General features: G+C 44.7%; 1 protein-coding gene across 2 annotated transcripts in view; it reads right to left on the bottom strand.

Moving 5' to 3' along the window:
- Nucleotides 1-18,369, bottom strand: part of RPA1 (replication protein A1) — a 224,725-nt gene that overhangs the window by 202,497 nt on the left and 3,859 nt on the right. For both annotated transcript variants that reach the window (XM_029611180.1, XM_029611179.1), the window contains exon 3: nt 9,732-9,810. In XM_029611180.1, coding sequence (XP_029467040.1) covers nt 9,732-9,810 — 79 coding nt within the window. The remainder of the gene's footprint in view (nt 1-9,731; nt 9,811-18,369) is intronic.

Genomic DNA, 18,369 nt, shown 5'->3' with positions numbered 1-18,369 from the left:
TTCTATTCTTGTCTCCTTCATCTCCCAGTTTCAATGACCTTGTTATATTGTAACTTTTTGCCTCTTCTGCACTGGTTAAAAGAACAAAGTTATTACACACCCCTGTTATTTGTAAACCGGCATGATATGATTGTATCATGAATGCCGGTATAGAAAAGCCTTAAATAAAATAATAAATAAATAAACCTGTCAAAAACTTTTTTTTTTTTTTTTTTTTTAAACACAGCTACACTGATTACCTTAACCACATCCTCCAGTAATAAATTCCAGAGCTTAATTGTGCATTATATGAAAAAGAAATTTCTCTGTTTTACATATGCCATTTTCTAACTTCAACAAGTGTCCCTTAGTCTTTATATTCTTTGAAAGAGTCAATAACTGGATTCACATTTACCAGTTCTATTCCACTCATGATTTCATAGATTAATATGTACTTCCTCAGTTCAACAATATCTTTTTTGAGATGCAGCAACCAGAATTGCACACACTATGCCAGTTGCAAGCCTCACCATGGAGTAATTCAGAGGCATTATGACATTTTCCATTCCTTTCCTAATAATTCCTAACACTGTCTGCTTTTTGACCACCACTGCACACTGAGCAGAAGATTTCAAAGTATTGTCCATGATAAAGCCCAGATCTATTGTGTAACTAGAGTGGGTTAGTTTCCCCTTTGTGCATCACTATGCACTTGTCCACATTAAATTCATCTGCTATTTGGATACCCAGTCTCTCAAGGGTTTCCTGCATTTTTTCACAATCAGCTTGTAATTTAATAACTGAATAATTTGTGTTGTCTGCAAATTTGATCATCTCACTCCCAGTGCTAGTAAAAGATCTGACACTCTAGTTTACCTTTCTCCACTGAGAAAATTGACCTTTTATTCCTAGTCTGTTTCCTTATCTTTTAACCAGTTTGTAATCTACAATAGGACATTGCCTATCTCATAACTTGTTTATTTTTCTCAGGAGCATCTCATGGAGAACTTTGTTAAAACGCCTCCCGAAAATCCAAATGCACAATATCTACTGGATCACCATTATCCACATAGTTATTATCCCCTTCAAAAGCAAGTAGCAGATTAGTGAGGCAAGACTTCCCTCATGTAATTCTATGCTTGTTGAGTCCCATTAAAGCATACCTATGTTCTGTGATTTTATTCTTTAAAATAATTTAATCGCTTTAGATTCCCCGGGTGGGTTCTGGACTGGTCTGGGGGGGGGGGGGGGGGGGACTAAAGGAAAGGAAATTAACAGGTAAGGTGAAATTACTTCTCACCTGATAATTTCCTTTCCTTGAACACAGTCAGATCAATGGGTTATGCAGACAGATGGAGACAGATTAATAAACTTGCTGATGTCACTCTTAAATGCATCTATACTGACACCAGCCTGGCAGTATTTCTGTAGCAAGCAACTGTGGACAACTTTAACCCATCATGTCCCAAATTATTTAAACAACTTTCCTCTAAATATGACACTAGGATACAATGGGTTAAACACAATCAACAACTTACAAATAAAATCTTGCAATATGGTTGTTTTTTTTTTTTTTTTTTTTTTTTTAATCAGTGAACTTCCAGAAGGAATAGGAAGCAAAAAAAAGGTTTCTGAACAGTAGAATATCTATCTACTCAGCTACATAGATTTACTATGCTTAACTCTGCTCACTTGCCTGTTAAAAAAAAAAAAAAAAAAAACGAAAGACGCCACACACACATCCTTGGGTTTTGCAAAGAACAAATAATTACACTAAAGATCCAGCAGCCTAGGGAGGGTCCTGGATTAGTCTGACTGTATCTGAGGAAAGGAAATGATCAGGTAAGAAACAAATTTCATCTTCCTCTTCAGACCAATGGAATGTACCCGAGCTACTCTGTTAGGGCAGGATGCTGCCCAGGCCCCTTGCAAAACAGCTGTGGCAAAGGAGGCCACCCTCAGACTGCCTTATTTAAAATTCTCCTCTTTTTTTTTTTTTTTTTTTTTTTAACATAAAAAGGAAATCTATGAGAAAAAAAAAGGGCACTTCCCTCAAAAGACTGGCAGCAGGCTCTGATCCTCCTTCAGGGTGTGGAGCCTGGAACCTCCAGCCATCTACCCTGACCGGTGCCAAGGTACCGAGCAATACCAACCCCCTGCTCACCCACCTTACAAACAGGGGGAGGGGGTGGGGTAGCCCCAGCAGGACCTAACAACCCCCTGGGAGACACCCTTGACCACTTTCTTCTTTTTTTAAGTCATCAAACTGCAGACCGCAGGTTTTGCACCTCCACCATCTGCTGGAGACAGAAATACTGAGGGACTGCAGGTGGAAGTAAAACTGTCTCCATCTACTGAAGGGGAGGAAAAACCCAGGAGTCTGGACTGATCTGGGTACATATAGGGAAACTAAAAAAGTTTCCTAGCTTTCAAGAGCAGGACCGCACAGCCTGAGAATAACCTTTCACCACTAATCAGACCCTCTCAAGAGCCAAACTGCAAGACACGATCGATCTTCGTGAAACATTGGACCCTTGGACAGTAGTTCCTCGTGGGATAGAAGCTTTAGAGGGTTGCTGCAAAGCAGATGCTTAAGGTTTGCATGTCACAGTCGATGTGGCCAATCTAGAGCAACCAGCACCACTAGTCCCTGATGACAAGCGACCCTCTGAAGTAACCTGCCTATCATGGGCCAACACATACAGAAGAGTCTCCATGGACCAGACCTGCAGCAAAGCATCAAGGCCAGATGAAAGAGTCCCTCTTGATGGAAAAATGTGCATGCATTTGCATTCTTGCTGGTTACCATCAGATCCAGCTGCAAAAGACCCCCATCTAGCCTCAATGAGATCCATTCCCCCAGATGCACCACATGGCAACTGAGGAAGTCTGCCTGCACATTGTAGACATCTGCTATACGAGGCCTCCAAATTCATTTCTGTCCTCCTTGACAATTTATGTATGCCACTGTTGTGGCATTGGCAATTAGCTTAACCACCTGCCCTACTATCTGAGCCATAAATTCCAGGATAATCAACCAAATTGCCCTGGTCTCTAACTGGCTGATGGACCAGCTCACTTCCACTGTCCCTGACCAAACAGTTGACAATGCACTCCCCAGCCTGGGGACACCAAGTCTGCAAGCCTAATCTCACCGACTCTGGTAGGTTCAACTTCTGGAATAGTCTTGAGACTGGAGATTCCATCTGGACAGCGCGGCCCTTTAAAAAAGATATATGTGTGCCCTTGCCCACAGCACTAGGTCCAATGCTGCCGCCACAGATTAAAGCATTTGCATGTAGGACCACACTAGATTTCTAGCGGAACCGCATATGCCTAGATCTGACTAGACAATTTCTGATTTGTTTGGTCTTTGATCTGAAACAGCTGCAGATGACTCTTGGGGAAATTGGCAATCCATCCAAACTCTTGAAACAATAGCATCACCTGTATGGCTGATATAGTTTCTCAACACGACTATATTCTTAATAAACCTGTTGTCCAGATAAGAGTGAACCAAAATAATCTCCTTGCTCACAGCTGCCGCTATGACCACCATCACATTCAAAAAGTTTTAGGGCAGTTGCTAACCTGAAAAGCAGCACCTGAAACTGACTCAGCACTGCAAAGCTAAGGAAGTGCTGAGCCTTCAGATTGGAATGTGAAGCCTTCATCAAGTCCAAACAGGGCAGAAATTCTCCTTTCCGCACCACCATAGATCACTGATCATAAAGCTTCCGTCCACCTTCAGGATCTAGAATAGGACAAAAGGACCCCCCTTTTCTTTTTTTTTTTTTTTGGGGGGGGGGGGGGGGGGGGGGGGGAGGAACCACAAGGCAAATGAAGTGGCCTAATCCTTTCTGGTCCTTTTTACTGAGACTACTGCTTTCAAGTCCAGTAGAGTAGACTTCATAGTCACTCTCTTCCAGACCAAGCAACAAGGGGAAACCAAAGAAATAGCGGAAACGGAACAGGTGAATTCCACAGCGCAACCATTTTTTTTTTTTAACTCAGTTTCTAGGACCCAGTAGTCCGATATATTTTAAGCCCATCTCCATCTCCAGTAAAACCAGACAGATGGCTGCCTATCCCTGGCACTGGAGATAAAGCCCCACAAGCGGATCCTGACCCAAAGGATGACTCCTTACCACCTCTTAGCAGGCCCTTGACCTCTGAGCATTCAAGGGCCTTCCCATATACTGCCTTGAATCCCAAAATCTACCTCAGGAGAGGAAACTACAGGAAAAAGCTATTGCAGTATCCTCTGGAAGCCTCAGTACTTTAGGGTCCCCTCAAGCCATCACCATCTTTTCCAGATCTTCTCCTTTAAAGGAAACTTTGCCAAGTTATTCTTAGCCCTAGAAGCCACTCCCTGAGTAGTTAAAAGGTACCAAATCAAAGCATGGAACCTAGAATGACTGACTGGGATGAGTGGGATGCGACAAAGGGTAGTGGTAAATGGAGTTTACGCTGAGGAAGGGGGCATTACTAGTGGTCTGCCTCAGGAATCCGTGCTGGGACCAGTTCTTTTCAATATTTTCGTGAGCAATATAGCAGAAGGATTGTCTGGAAAAGTTTATCTTTTTGCTGATATCAAAATCTGAAACCGGGTAGACAGCCAGGAAAACCATGAAGGAGCTAGGGAAGCTCGAGGAATGGTCTAGAGACTGATAGCTAAGACTTAATGCTAAAAAAATGTAGAGTAATACATTTAGGGTGCAAAAACCCAGGGAGAGGTATAGTATTGGAAGTGAAATTCTTTTAAGCACAAAACAGCAGGATCTGGGGGCGATTATATGTGATTTAAAGGTAGCCATACAGATGGCTAAAGCAACAGCAAAAGTCAGAAAGATGCTTGGCTGCATAGGGAGAGGAATGGTCAGCAGAAAAAGGGAGGTGATATTGCCCCTGTATAGGTCCCCCTGGTGAGACCTCACTTGGAATACTGTGTACAATTCTGGAGACCGCACCTTCAAAAGGAGTCTGTCCAGAGGGTGGCTATTAAAATGATCAGTGGACTTTTTTCCTAAAGCATACGGGGACAGACAAAGATCTAAAACGTATACCCTAGAGGAAAGGCAAGACAGATATTTAACTCTCTCAATCTCCCCTAAGTTTTCCATGCACAGAAGGTGAGCCTCTCAATAGAAAGGGGGCTGTAAAACAAGGGGGTCATGGGATGAAGGTGAAAGGGAGTAGACTCAGAGTAATCTTAAGATTTTTAAACAGAGTGGATGCATGGAACGGTCTCCTAGTGGAAGTGGTGGCCAAAAATGGTATCTAAATTCAAGAATGTATGGTATAAATACAGGGGATCTCTGAGGGAGTGATGGGAATTGTGAAGGGTACATGGACTGATAGGCATACTACATGGGCAATATGGTCTTTTTCTGCTGACATGTTTATTTTTCAATGTCTGCCAAAGAAAAAATTGCACTGGACTCCAGAAGTAGAAGAATCTTCCAAGGAATCCTCCTGTGCCCACTATGCCAAGCACAAGCCAGACCTTGCAACAATACAACTGCAAGTTAAAGTCTGAAACACCATATTGGCCGATAAAAGGCCAGCTTAAGGAGAGGTGTTCCTGTCCTGAGAATCCTGTAGGGCAGCATCACCTTCTACTAGAAACATGGCCCTCTTGATCACTGATCAGACCAAGGATTCACACTGGGGAAGCAGAACCTCCTCCTGTGCTGAGGGTCCAATGTATACCAACTGGTTGGAGATAGACCTCCCTTAAAATTAGCTTCAAAGAGTTCTAACACATCCAGTATCACCTTGTGGAAAGGATACAAACCTAGGTTTTTCAACACGGACAAGAAGTTGGTCCTCCAAAGAGCTAGATGGCTCGTCCTTGTCCTCCCCAGTTTCCAATGTACCCAAGAACTGAGAACCTAGATGCCAATTCCTCCTTATAGGAAGGCTAACAGAGGCTGCATCCTCAGGTTCAGGAGGACATCTCTCTTCCAACTTCTCTTCACTGCTTCCCTGGGGCAATCTCAAAACTCTCAAGGGAATTAACAGAAGCCAACAAAATGTCATCTGACCTCCACTCCTCTGCTGTCCTGGACCTCCTTTTACCTTTGGGCAAACCCTCCCCAGGACCCTAAGGTAAAAGTGAAATCGGGAGCAGCAGAATTTTTTCCCTACTCCTCATAAAAGGCTTGCAGCCCTGTGGCAATTTCTTTAGAAATAGCCCAGGGTTTGAAAAAGACGGCCGTCGCTGAGGGGCCTGCTCTGCCACTGCAGTTTGTCCATTAGAGCCCCCAGCCCCAGCAGTAGCCAAACTAATGTCTTTAGCACCAAGAGGCAGGGGACCATCTCCTTCACTGTTCAACAGCAAGAAAATAGCTGCTGGAGTATCCTCTGGAACCTGCGCTCCTCAGCCCAGGCACTTCCCCTTCCCCCATGGTGCTCACCGTGAGCCTTAGTACACTCAGGAAAAATATATACAGCCTTCCCTTGCCTGAACCTTTCATAGGGATCAGGCTGTGCATGGCACCTTCCCCTTCCCACCATAGCATGTGTGCCGCATGGCACAGCTAACCGATCCCCCGGCCTCTTCCCTGAATTGGCCAGCTCTCCCTACCCCGGTCTACTGCCATGTGCATGCACTTTCCTACAGCAGATCTCTATCGGACTTTTTTTTAATTATTATTTTACTGCCTTGAAACAAATAGCCCAAATTAAAGGCGAAGTATCTCCAAGGAAAATACAGAGCAAAGCCCCAAAGTCAGCAATGGTAGGGGAAAGGAGGTAATTGGGTAAAAAAGGAGAAGAAAACAAGGAGGGGAGGGAAGAGTAAACTAAAAACAGTCCCCCTGGAAGTCCCTGAGGGGAGAGAACTCAAGGCTACTGCCCAAATGTAATAACTCAGAACCCTGCTCATCTGAGGTACTGATTTCAAATCTTTCACCTCAGGAGCTTCCTCTAGTATTCCTTTTCTGCCTACCAGGCCGCACGCCACAGGACAGGAAAAATGCCTACCATCTGCTGGAGACAGAATATTGGCAGGCTGGTGTCAGCATGGATGCATATAAGGAGTGATATCAGCAAGTCTATTGATCTCTTGTCTCCATCTGCTGGTTAGCATACAAAACCCCATTGATCTAAACTGGTCTGACTGGATGAAAAGGAATTTTAAAATTCACAGTCCTTATTCATACCAAACCAATCCAGACAAGTGGGACATAGCCAAGTCCCACCTAGTCCGGGTGGGAAGAAGCCCCAATAGTTCTCAGAACGCCTACTTCCAAAGCGCAGCAGGGATAATGGCGATAAGGGCACTGCCCTGCCATTATCTTCTGGAAGGACAGGTTATGGATTCTGCCTTTGAGGAGTCCTGCACCCTTACTGAGTGGGCTTGACCGCCCTCTGGGACCTGTAAACTCTTGCTAGAGCAGGCCAAGGTGCTCATCTGATTCCTCCTGAAAATTAATGCCTCTGGGAAGCTTCATTTTTGTAGAAGGGAAGAGATCCATTTCTACAGGCTGACTCCTCCATTGCTCAGCTATCAGAGAGAGGAGCTCCAGCATGTCCGAGGTCACCTGCTGAAATAACATGGCAAACTGAAGCTCTGCATGCTCTGCTGTGCCCGAGAGAAAATAGAACTTCCCTATTGGAGCTACATATCACCTATCGAAGGAAATGGGGATGTAAAGAGCCTGGCATGTTTAATTTATATTTGGCATGAAGCAACAATAAAATGTTTGCTAATCTCACCAATACAGTTCCATGTGCATTACAGTGCTTCCACCATAGGGGCCCATGCCTCAATCTGGGGAACCCAGCCAGTTTCTCTCTTGGCAATGTGCTGACACTCCCTGGATTGCACCCACCTGCCTGGTACCTGCCTACTCACAAACCAGGCAAAATTCGCTGGCTAACATGCTAAGCCACCGTGACTTATCTGTGATGCTGTGCCTCCCTCTTTACAGCCTTAACAGGAGGGAGAGGGGAGTCCAAATCCTGTACAGTGCCTTAGGAGATTGGGAGGCAGTCTAGGAAAAACAGCTGTGCCTCACTTTTTATTGCCTTCCTGTTCTCCCAGAATGGAAGAAGAGTGTGCCTTCAGTAACTCCTGCTGCCAGACCCACCAAGGGAACAAAGTCATCCGGGACCACTCAATGCTTGACCCATCAGTGTATGAACTCAGACCAAATGAGTCTGTACCCAAGTGGGAAGGGAGACTCCGTGCCACCAGGACTATCACCCAAAAGACTTGGACTATGGTTTGCTGGGAACCTGTGCCTAAAGCCTTATTGGCAGCAGCCTACACGTAGCTGCAACATATGCTAGAGACAGAAAAATACTGAAGAGCTAAAAGTAGCACCAGACTCCTATAGGCGGAGTGAAGTCAGCTTTGAGCTGTTTTGTTCAGTCTCCATCTGCTGGCAAGGGGAACATAACCCACTTGTCTAGACTGGTCTGGCATGGATAAGGAAAGGATGGGTTGTAGTAACATCCTCTCTAAGATGCACAAATGCACGGCCATACAGCATTCCTCCAGTGACTATCCTTGCTGCAAACTTGGGTGCCCAACACAGACTGTTGCACCAATAGGAGCAACTGCAAGAACACATCCCACTGCTGTGTCTGTGCCAGCACTGCTAAAGATCATGCTCAAAACTTATAGGCTGATACTTCCTGACTGCCGATCCACAAGTTAAGTTGACTGAGATGGGGAGAGGAAGAGAAGATGAAGCTAGGGAAAGGGGAGGTAAGAAAGAACAGATGACAGAGGGTATAATAGAGGTTTATGAGTGCTGTGAGGTAATAAGGCAACAGTTATTTACCTTTTCAAATACTACTAGAGCTAGGGATACTTAATGAAACTAACCAGTACCAGAGAGAAAACTTTTAAAGTATGTTTTTAGTCAACATATAAGCTGTGGAATTTGTAATCAGAGGATGTGGTAAAAGTAACAGAATAGTTAGGTTTGACAAGTGTTAATGGAACTGGCTTCCAGGAACTTGTTTAACAGCTACTAGCCAAGTAGATTTAGATATCTACTTTTACTTCTAGGAGTGAGCAACAGGGAAAGGATCTCCCCATTAGGATCTGCTGGGTACTTGCAAGTAATCTGGGCTGGCCACTGGCTGAGACAGGATGGTGGACCATTCAAACCCAGCATGGCATTTATGTTCTTGTGTGGAGAAGGTAGAGAAAAAAAAGTAGTGGGTAAATGGGAAACAGGGAGAGAGAAATAGAGCATAGGTAGAGGCAAGGAGGTAAGAAGTGAGAATGGCAGCATTGCAAAGATGATATGGAGATGGAATAGGAAGGGATGCGAGAAAAAAAATGAAATGGAGTGGAGGGGGTAGGTGAGAACTGAAAGATGTAAGAAAAGCCACAGCGGAGTAATAAGAGAAGAGAGGGAAAGGAGAAAGGAGAAAGATATGGCTTGGGACCCAGGAGACAGCTATAGGTGGCAGTGCTATGGTAGAAATAGCACATGAGGATAACAACTTTGCAAATGTGGGGAACACGTATGTGCACAGCCATACCTCCATCCCAGAAATGCATTAGAGGGAACACTGGGCTGGAGTCCAGGTCCAATGTGATGGTGAGTGAACGAGAAGCTAAATGAGGAAGAACTGACTTGATAATTTCACAAAAGCAGAAAATGCTAAAAAAAAACAAACCACAAAAACCAAAAACCATACCAGACAATCTAATCTATCTTCCAAAAAATCGATAATCATACTCCACAGTAATATACACATGTAAAGCCTTCCCCCTCTGTACTTACAGGACAGCGTGTTCACTCCATCACTCATCAACAGGCGGTAACGTGGGGGGCCACTAGCTGTAGAAATGGCACGGATATTCTAGGAAAAAGAAAAGTTACTGTTAAGGTTTATCAAATATACTGGTGCTTCTCAGAATATATTAGAGGATGACAATATAAACCAAACACTACTTTCAAAATCTATCAAATCATAGAACTATCATTCAATCCTTAATAATCACAAAACATTTCTAGTATAAGACCAAGTTAACAATTAATCAATTTACTAACCTGCCACCATAAAAAAAATCAAGTAAATGAGGGACGCATTCCATTTTTGCTAGATAGCGTGCTCTAAAATACTGAAATTATCTTGCATAAGTAAAAGGCTGGTCTACTTAATCTGTTTTATTGTATGTCACCTTAATCATTCAGCTTTTTGAACAGCAGGTTGAGTCAAATGTTAGTTAGAAAAATCTCTGTTTTAAGGCTATCATCAGTTTAGGAATTGCCATTTTTGTATCTGAATGTGGTGTCATTAGGTTTTGCTTCCTTTATCTGTTCCTTGTGTCTTCCTGGCCACCAACCTGCCAGTATTGACCTGCATGGTTTCTCAGGAGTTGCAGCCTGCAGTTCCAACCTGGCTCTCTCTTGGCCTGCATTGTTGCTGAGTTGCATTTCCTTTATCTGGCCCTTTTTACCCATCACTTTTCCCCTATGCCTCTGCCTGATGAAATAAAGGGTGGGTTGTTTACAATACTAATTTCCTAACCATGTTCCAACACTGTCCTCCACCAGGCACAACTCAAATTATCTCCTTTTAGGAGGCTTCTTCTCACCTTTTCCAAACAAATAGAGCCAGCCCTAGCTCACGCCTCCCAATCAAACTTCTGAAATTCTCCCCAGAAGAAAATCGGCTACTATTAAAACCCTGATTCTGCTCTATGCCTTTTTTTTTTCCCCTTCTGTATTTTGTGGCATAGTTTCTTGCATCAGAGGAGAAATCAAAAGCACCAGTTCAGACAGGCAAACTAAAGCGCAGCTGCGGTCCACTGATCTGTTGTAATCTGGACCCATATCTGGAGAAATTCCAATAACTGGCCACTTATCCTTTGCTCGAGAGATTGGACCACTATACCTTCATTGGGAGCTTTGGGAAGTCCTCTAGATCCCAAACTCTCCTATTTCCCTCACTTGAAGCTTTGAAAGGTCTGAAATCTACATGACGACTCAGACCTTTGACAAGCTGAAGACTTCTAGAAGAGAAGTGACTAGATGATCCTTGCTGTTCATCCTCTGAGCACCTGGGAGCTTTAGACTCCCCACAGTTTGTGACCTTAAGGTCCTCAAACAGAATCCTGCCCTTGACCGGAAGCTTGGTTGGCTGACCAAGTTGAATCCATAGACCAACCCCACAGCCACACAAGTGTCCTAAGGAGGTTTTCCCCACCAACTCCTTGTAGTTATCTGCCTTGTCGCAGAGAAAATTTACCACCACTAACTAGAAGGATTTCTATGTTGTCTTTTCCTTGCCACACAATGCACGGTTAAATGCATCATCTCGAAAAAGTTCACAAATCTGAGGGCCAACAAAGATAAAGCCAGTTATCTTAGCTTCACTTAACCTTGAAAATTTGCTACTGAAGGCTGCCTTAGTTTTGTCCATGGCTTTGCCATTCATTACTGTGCCCAAAAAGCAAGTACTGTCCAAGCCCAGTTATAGGTTTATTCATAGATTCCATCTAAGATGTATATTAATCATTTCTGGTATAATTTGCGATCCTCTCTCTTAACTCACTTGTTATCCACAATTGCCAAGACAAAGGTCAAATGTATTGACCGAAAAGGGACAGAATAGAGTGGCACCTTATAGCCTAATTTACCAAAGCATGAGCATTCAAGGACAGAATATACTTCGTCAGATGCATGAAGTGATGAACAAGAGATGGGTAAAATATATACAGAACAGAGGGAAGGCATTGGATTAGGCAAGACATGGTGTGGAAAGAGTGCATACTGACTCAGTAGCATATCTATAATCTCAAAAAAGATATAGCAGACTTAGAAAAGCCACAGAGAAAGGGTAATCAAAATTATAAAGGAAATTGAACAATTCCCCTATGAGGAAAGGCTAAAGAGGTTAGGACTCTTCAGCCTAGGGAAGAGATAGCTGAGGGGAGATATGATAGAAGTCTATAAAATGATGGAATGAGTAAACAGTTGCTTACTCTTTCAAAGAGTACAAAGACCAGGGGGACACAAAGTTACTAGGTGATACATTTAAAACTAACAAGAGATGAGACGCCCACAAGATGGCTGCCTGAGACATCGCACCTGTAAGAAGCTCCCGAATTTTGCCACTGAAATTCTATTGCTGAGGAAGAATCAAGCCTCACACTAAAAGGAAGGCGAGGGTACGGGGCTTAGAGATGACATCTACCCAGTTAGAGTCAAGTCAACCCCGCATTGGGAGTTTTTTCGTGGCGGCACACAGAGAGCAGATATGGAGCGTGATCTGCTTTCTCTGAGATCTGAAACATCTCTCAGCCCCGGGTCTCCGCGCAGAACGGCACCACCAGGACTCGAAGAAAGAGGACGTTTGGAGGCTGCAGTCCCCCTTGAGAGGGAAGTAGCGGCCAGACAAGGAATACCAACTGAAGGAATCGCCAGCTCAGAGCAAACGGCAAAGGTACAGCCCCAGAGGGGTAATGGCGACCTGGGACTGGATAATGCCGTCAGGCTGGGTAGTTCGAGCCTGGATAATGGTGCCGGGGATATAGTGGGAGGAGGCGGCGAGAGAAGAGAGATATCTAGGACAGAGTTATAATACCATCTACAGAAATTTCGTTAACAATGATTTGTAATGTGTTACAAGCACTGGAAAAGGTAGTTGTGGGTCTCAAAGAAATTCGGGAAGTTAAAGACCAAGTAAAAGAATGCAATTGAATTAATGCAGCAAGAAGTAAGAGTGCAAACGATGGAAGGCCGTTTCAAAGAAGTGAAGAAAATTCAAACAAATTTAATTCAAGGTGAATCTGTAGTCAATAAGAGACTGGAGAATATTGAAAACTCTTTGAGATCTCATAATCTAAGATTCTTAAAATTTCCCAGTTTTGAGAAATATTACACCACTCGAGTTATTCAGATATATATATATATATATATATATATACACATATACTCTCGCAGATTCTGAAGATTCCAGAAGAAGTGAAACCAGTTGTGACCAAAGCTTGCTATCTACCAAGTGCAGAGATTAACCGTGGAAATATACAAGAACAGACATTACCTGATGTTACTACACTACTTTAATCCTCACAAGAAATGATAGTCACCCAGAGGAGAACTTTGCTGATTTCTTTTGTGTTTCTCATGAATGAAAATAATGTGTTTAAGTATTTCTTTAGAAATAGTCAAGAAAAAATGTTTGGTCACAAGCTATGGCGTTACCCTGACTTAGTTAAATCAACCCAAATGAGACGTAAATCTTTTCTCAATATGAGAGCTGAAGTGGTTTAAAAAGGGGTTCAATTTAAACTGCATTTCCCATGCAAATGTTATATTACCTATCAGGAACAAAATATATTTTCTTAGAACCCTCTCAACTTAGGGACTTCTTGGCCTCTTGCTCCTAGATTGTCTCACTATAAGCAGATAAAAAAAAAAAAAAAAATTTAACAGGCGAAGTGTCTTCTCAGGTTTCTTTTTCTTTAATATAGTACATTGGTATTGTTTCGCTCCATTTTCATGGGCTCTCCCGTATTTCCTTTATTGTTAAAAATACAAAATTAATAATTGTTATTGTCATTATTATGACTTATTTCTTTTTTGTATTTTATGATTTCTAAACAAGTTCTACTTGTATGTATATTTAAAAATTTGAGAAATAATGAAAAACTAACAAGGGAAAAAAATTGTTGCAATATAATTAAGCTCTGGAATTCATTGCTAGAGGATTTGGAGAAAGCTATTAGTGTAACTGCATTTAAAAATAAAAAAAAAAAAAGTTGACTAGTTCCTGGAGGAAATGTCCATAAACCATTGAGGTGGAGATGCAGAAATCCACTTCTTATCCCTGAGATAAGCAGCTTGGAATCTATCTACCCTTGGGATCCTGCCAGGTACTTGCGACCTGGACTGGCCACTATTGGAAACAAGATACAGGGCTTGATGGACCTTTGGTCTGACCTAGTATGGAAAATACTATGTACTTTTCTTGAAAACTAAAGCCAATCAACAATGTCAGCATTTTTCTTGTCAGTGACCCAGATTTAGTAAAGTTTGACTACATTCATTTCAGAAACATTTTGACTATAAACCAGTATAATAAGAAACACAATCTTTGCACCCATCTGGGGTGCACTGGTTGGCAATTCTTTTGCCTTAAGATTATAGACTGCAAGTAACAAAAGAGTGAGGGCTTTTTCATGTTCAAGGCTAACTTTGTGGAATGCCCTGCAAGGGGAATAAGACCTAAAGATTTTTAGAAAGAAGATTAAGGCACTATATTATGTTGAATCTTTTATGTGATTCATTGTTGGAATGTTTAGTTTTTATTGTCTTTGTTGGTTTTATGTCTATTTAGTGTTTTTATATTTGATGTTCTATAGGAAAATTTGTTTCTTACCTGAATTTTTGTTCTTGCAGTACCACGGATCATTCCAGACTCCTGGGATATACCAGAGTTTTCTTACCTGGGATAGGATCTGGAGAGGCCCGTTCTAAGCACTGCTTCTCCAAAGCCTCCTTCACCCGGTGCCTGGACATCCAGTCTGTAGTGCCTGGCAAAGAACTGCAAAGACTTCCAAGTCGCCGCCCTGTAGATCTCCTGCGGTGAGACCATTTGACAGTCCGCCCAAGAAGCTGCCTGCGAACGGGTAGAATGAGCCAGAAGACCAAACGGTACAGGCTTACCACGCAGCAAATATGCTGAGCTTATAGCCTCTTTCAACCAGCGAGAAATCGTAGCTTTAGATGCCATATTTCCTTGTTTCGGACCAGCCCACAGCACAAAAAGATGGCCCGTCACACGAAACTCATTACTAACTTCCAGATAACGCAACAATGCCCGAACATCCAGCTTCCGTAAGTCTTTAGACATAGGGTCTGACAGGTCCAAAACGGGAAACGATGTAAGCGCCACTGACTGATTCACGTGAAAAGCAGACACCACCTTCGGAAGAAAGGAAGGAACTGGCCGCAAGGACACACCAGCATCCGAAATTCTCATAAACGGCTCCCTACAGGACAGAGCCTGGAGCTCCAATACCCTGCGAGCAGATGTGATAGCGATAAGGAAAGTCACCTTTAACATGAGATCCTTTATTGTAGCAGTTTTCAGAGGCTCAAAGGGTGCCGCGCCGTACACAGAGCTGAGAGAACCAAGTTCGGATTCCAAGAAGGCCAAGGGTGCCTGATCGGGGGATGTAAATGCTTTGCCCCCTTTAGGAAACGAGCCACATCGGGGTGAGCAGCCAATGCCACGCCTTGAATGGAACTGCTCAAACAATCAAGAGCTGCCACCTGAACCCTCAGGGAACTATACGATAAGCCCTTGGCGAGTCCAGATTGTAAGAAACCTAAAATATCTGACACCGAAGACAGAATGGAACCCTTGCCCGGTCCACGCACCAAGATTCAAAGATTCTCCACACGCGCACATACACGAGGTTGATGGATGTCTTGCATGACCGGAGAAGTGTTGTCACTACAGCGTTCGAATACCCTTTGCTCCTGAGGTGGTGCCTCTCAAAAGCCATGCCGCTAGACAAAAGCGATAGACCTCTTCCAAACACATGGGCCCTTTATGGAGAAGGTCAGGGAGTAGTGGCAACCGCAAGGGACCCGCCACTGCCAGATTGACCAGGTCCGTCTCGGCCACTCTGGAGCTACGAGGATGACTTCTGCTGGGTGTATCTCCACTCTCCATAGCACTTTGCCCATCAGCAGGCAAGGAGGGAAGAAGTACAGCAGCACGTCGGTTGGCCAGGGCATCTACCCCTTCTGCTCCTGTTTCACTGCGGCGACCGAAGCAGCGCAGAGCCATAGCGTTCTGAAACGATTCCATGAGATCCATGCGGGGTACGCTCCACGTGTCGCATATGAGCTGGAAAGCTTCATCTGCGAGCTCCCATTCCCCAGGATCGAGGTGGTGCAGACTGAGAAAGTCCGCCTGAACATTGTCAACTCCTGCTATGCGAGACGCTACAATACTTACTAAATGCTTCTCCGCCCAGCTGATCAGCTGCCGGACTTCCGTGGCCACTGGCTGGCTCTTGGTTCCCCCTTGGCGATTGATATAAGCCACCGTGGTCGCATTGTCTGAAAGAATTCAGACTTCCCCTAGAGGAGCGGGCAGAATGCTTGCAACGCTAACCACACTGCCCTGGTTTCCAGACGATTGATCGACCACTGAGATTCTTCCTGGGACCATTGTCCCTGCACAGATTTCCTCAGGCAAACTGCTCCCCGACCAGAGAGGTTGGCATCAGTGATCACCACTGTCCATTCGGGCACCTCCAGGGGAACTCCTCGGGATACGTTATCCGAGATAAGCCACCAATCGAGACTGGAGCGCACATTATCCATAAGAGGGAGAGGTAAATGAAACCGTTCGGAGACTGGATTCCAACGCGAAAGCAACGCTGACTGTAAAGGACGCATATGAGCAAAGGCCCAGGGCACCAGCTCCAGGGTGGAAGTCATGGAGCAGAGAATCCGCAAATAATCCCGCACTCTGGGGAGACAGTTGGCCAATAAGTCCCGCACGTCCTTGTAGCTTGACAATTCGGTCCGAGGTAAGGAACATTTTCCCCTGTTGAGTGTCGAATAAAGCTCCCAAAAACTCCAAAGACTGGGTGGGCACCAGTCGGCTCTTGGCTAAGTTGATCACCCAACCCAGTGATCGCAGGAGTTTAAACACTTTGCGAATTGCTAACTGGCCGAGAGACTCAGACTTTGCTCGAATTAGCCAGTATTCCAGGTATGGATGCACCAGGAAGCCCTCTCTGTGCAAATGAGCCACCACCACAACCATTACCTTGGTAAATGTTCTGGGCGTGATGGCAAGACCGAAGGGCAAAGCTTGAAATTGAAAATGGCGACCCATCACTGAGAACCTCAGAAACTTCTGGTGGTCGGCCCGAATGCCTATGTGAAGATACGCTTCCGTTAGGTCCAGTAACACCAGAAACTCTCCTTTTCTTACAGAGGCAATGACTGACCATAACGTCTCCATGCAAAAACGTGGCACCCTGAGGCAGCGGTTTATGCGCTTCAAATCCAGAATGGGTCGGAAGTACCCCTCTTTTTTGGGGACTACAAAGTAAATGAAATAACGCCCTTTTCGTTGCTCTGCTGAGGAACCAGGGTGATGGCGCCGAGTTGCAGAAGGCGTTGCAAGGTATCTTGTACTGCCTGTTTCTCTTCATAACCGCATGGGGAGACCAAACACCGCTCCGGAAGGTGGTGTGCAAAATCTAAAGCGAAGCCTTGATTTCTCACAGTAAGGATCCACTGATCAGACGTCACCTTGACCCATTCCTCATAAAGCAGGAACAATCTGCCCCCGATAGCTGGAACAGAGGAAAGGGTCAGCGTCCCTTCATTGGGAAGACTTAGCCCCAGATGCAGACTGGGTAGCCCCAGTTCTGCCAAAGCGCCTGCCACGAAAGGACTGAGACCAGGACTGTTGGCGACCAGACGTTTGCTGAAAGGAAGAAGTGGAGCTCTGGATGGATGAAATCTCCGATTCCCTCTGAATTGAAACCAGGAAGAAAAGGAGCCCCTCGACTTGGGCCTATCCTCAGGCGGTCTGTGAACCTTGTTCTCCCCCAGGGATTGAATCATATCCTCAAGGTCCTTGCCAAAAAGCAATTTACCCTTGAAAGGCAACGACCCCAGCTGAGCCTTGGAGGAAATATCTGCTGACCAGTTTCTTAACCACAGGAGCCAACAAGCAGAGACTGCCGACACCATGGATCTGGCCAAAGTCCGCAACAGATCATAAAGTGCATCCGCACTATAAGCGATTGACTCTTCCAGACGCCCTGCTTGCTGTGCTTCTGCATCGGAAAGACCAGCATTAGCCTGTAACTGCTGAACCCAGCGAAGCCCCGCTCGCAAGACAAAATTGCTGCACATAGCTGCCTGCACTCCCAGTGCCGAGATTTTAAAGCTTTTCTTGAGCTGCAGCTCCAACTTTCTATCCTGCAGGTCCTTCAGGGCTGTAGCACCCGTAACCGGGATTGTGGTCTTTTTTGGTGACTGCGAACACCGCCGCATCCACCTTGGGCACCCGCAGTATGTCAATTGCTTCCTCCGGAAGAGGATATAGCTTATCCATAGCCTTGCTAACTTTCAATCCCAGATCCGAGGTATCCCATTCTCTAAATAGCAAGTCCGTGGCAGAAAAACAAAAAAAGGAAAGAAAGCAGCCGGGCCCCTCAGACCCAACAACACTGGGTCCATGGCCCCTAGCCTAGACTCCTCTGGCGGCCCATCTATGCCTAGCTCTCAGAGTACGGCAGGGATAAGCGGAGCCAACTCCTCCCTCCTATACAGACTGACCACCTTAAGGTCATCTCCTTCCACAATGTGAGAGCCTCGTGCTGGATCCTGTGGATGTTGATCAGGGTCTGTATCCACCCCCATCGGAGGC

Source organism: Rhinatrema bivittatum, chromosome 8 (assembly GCF_901001135.1).
Source record: "Rhinatrema bivittatum chromosome 8, aRhiBiv1.1, whole genome shotgun sequence".
Taxonomy (NCBI): Eukaryota; Metazoa; Chordata; class Amphibia; order Gymnophiona; family Rhinatrematidae; genus Rhinatrema; species Rhinatrema bivittatum.
This window is presented reverse-complemented; position numbering and strand designations above follow the sequence as displayed.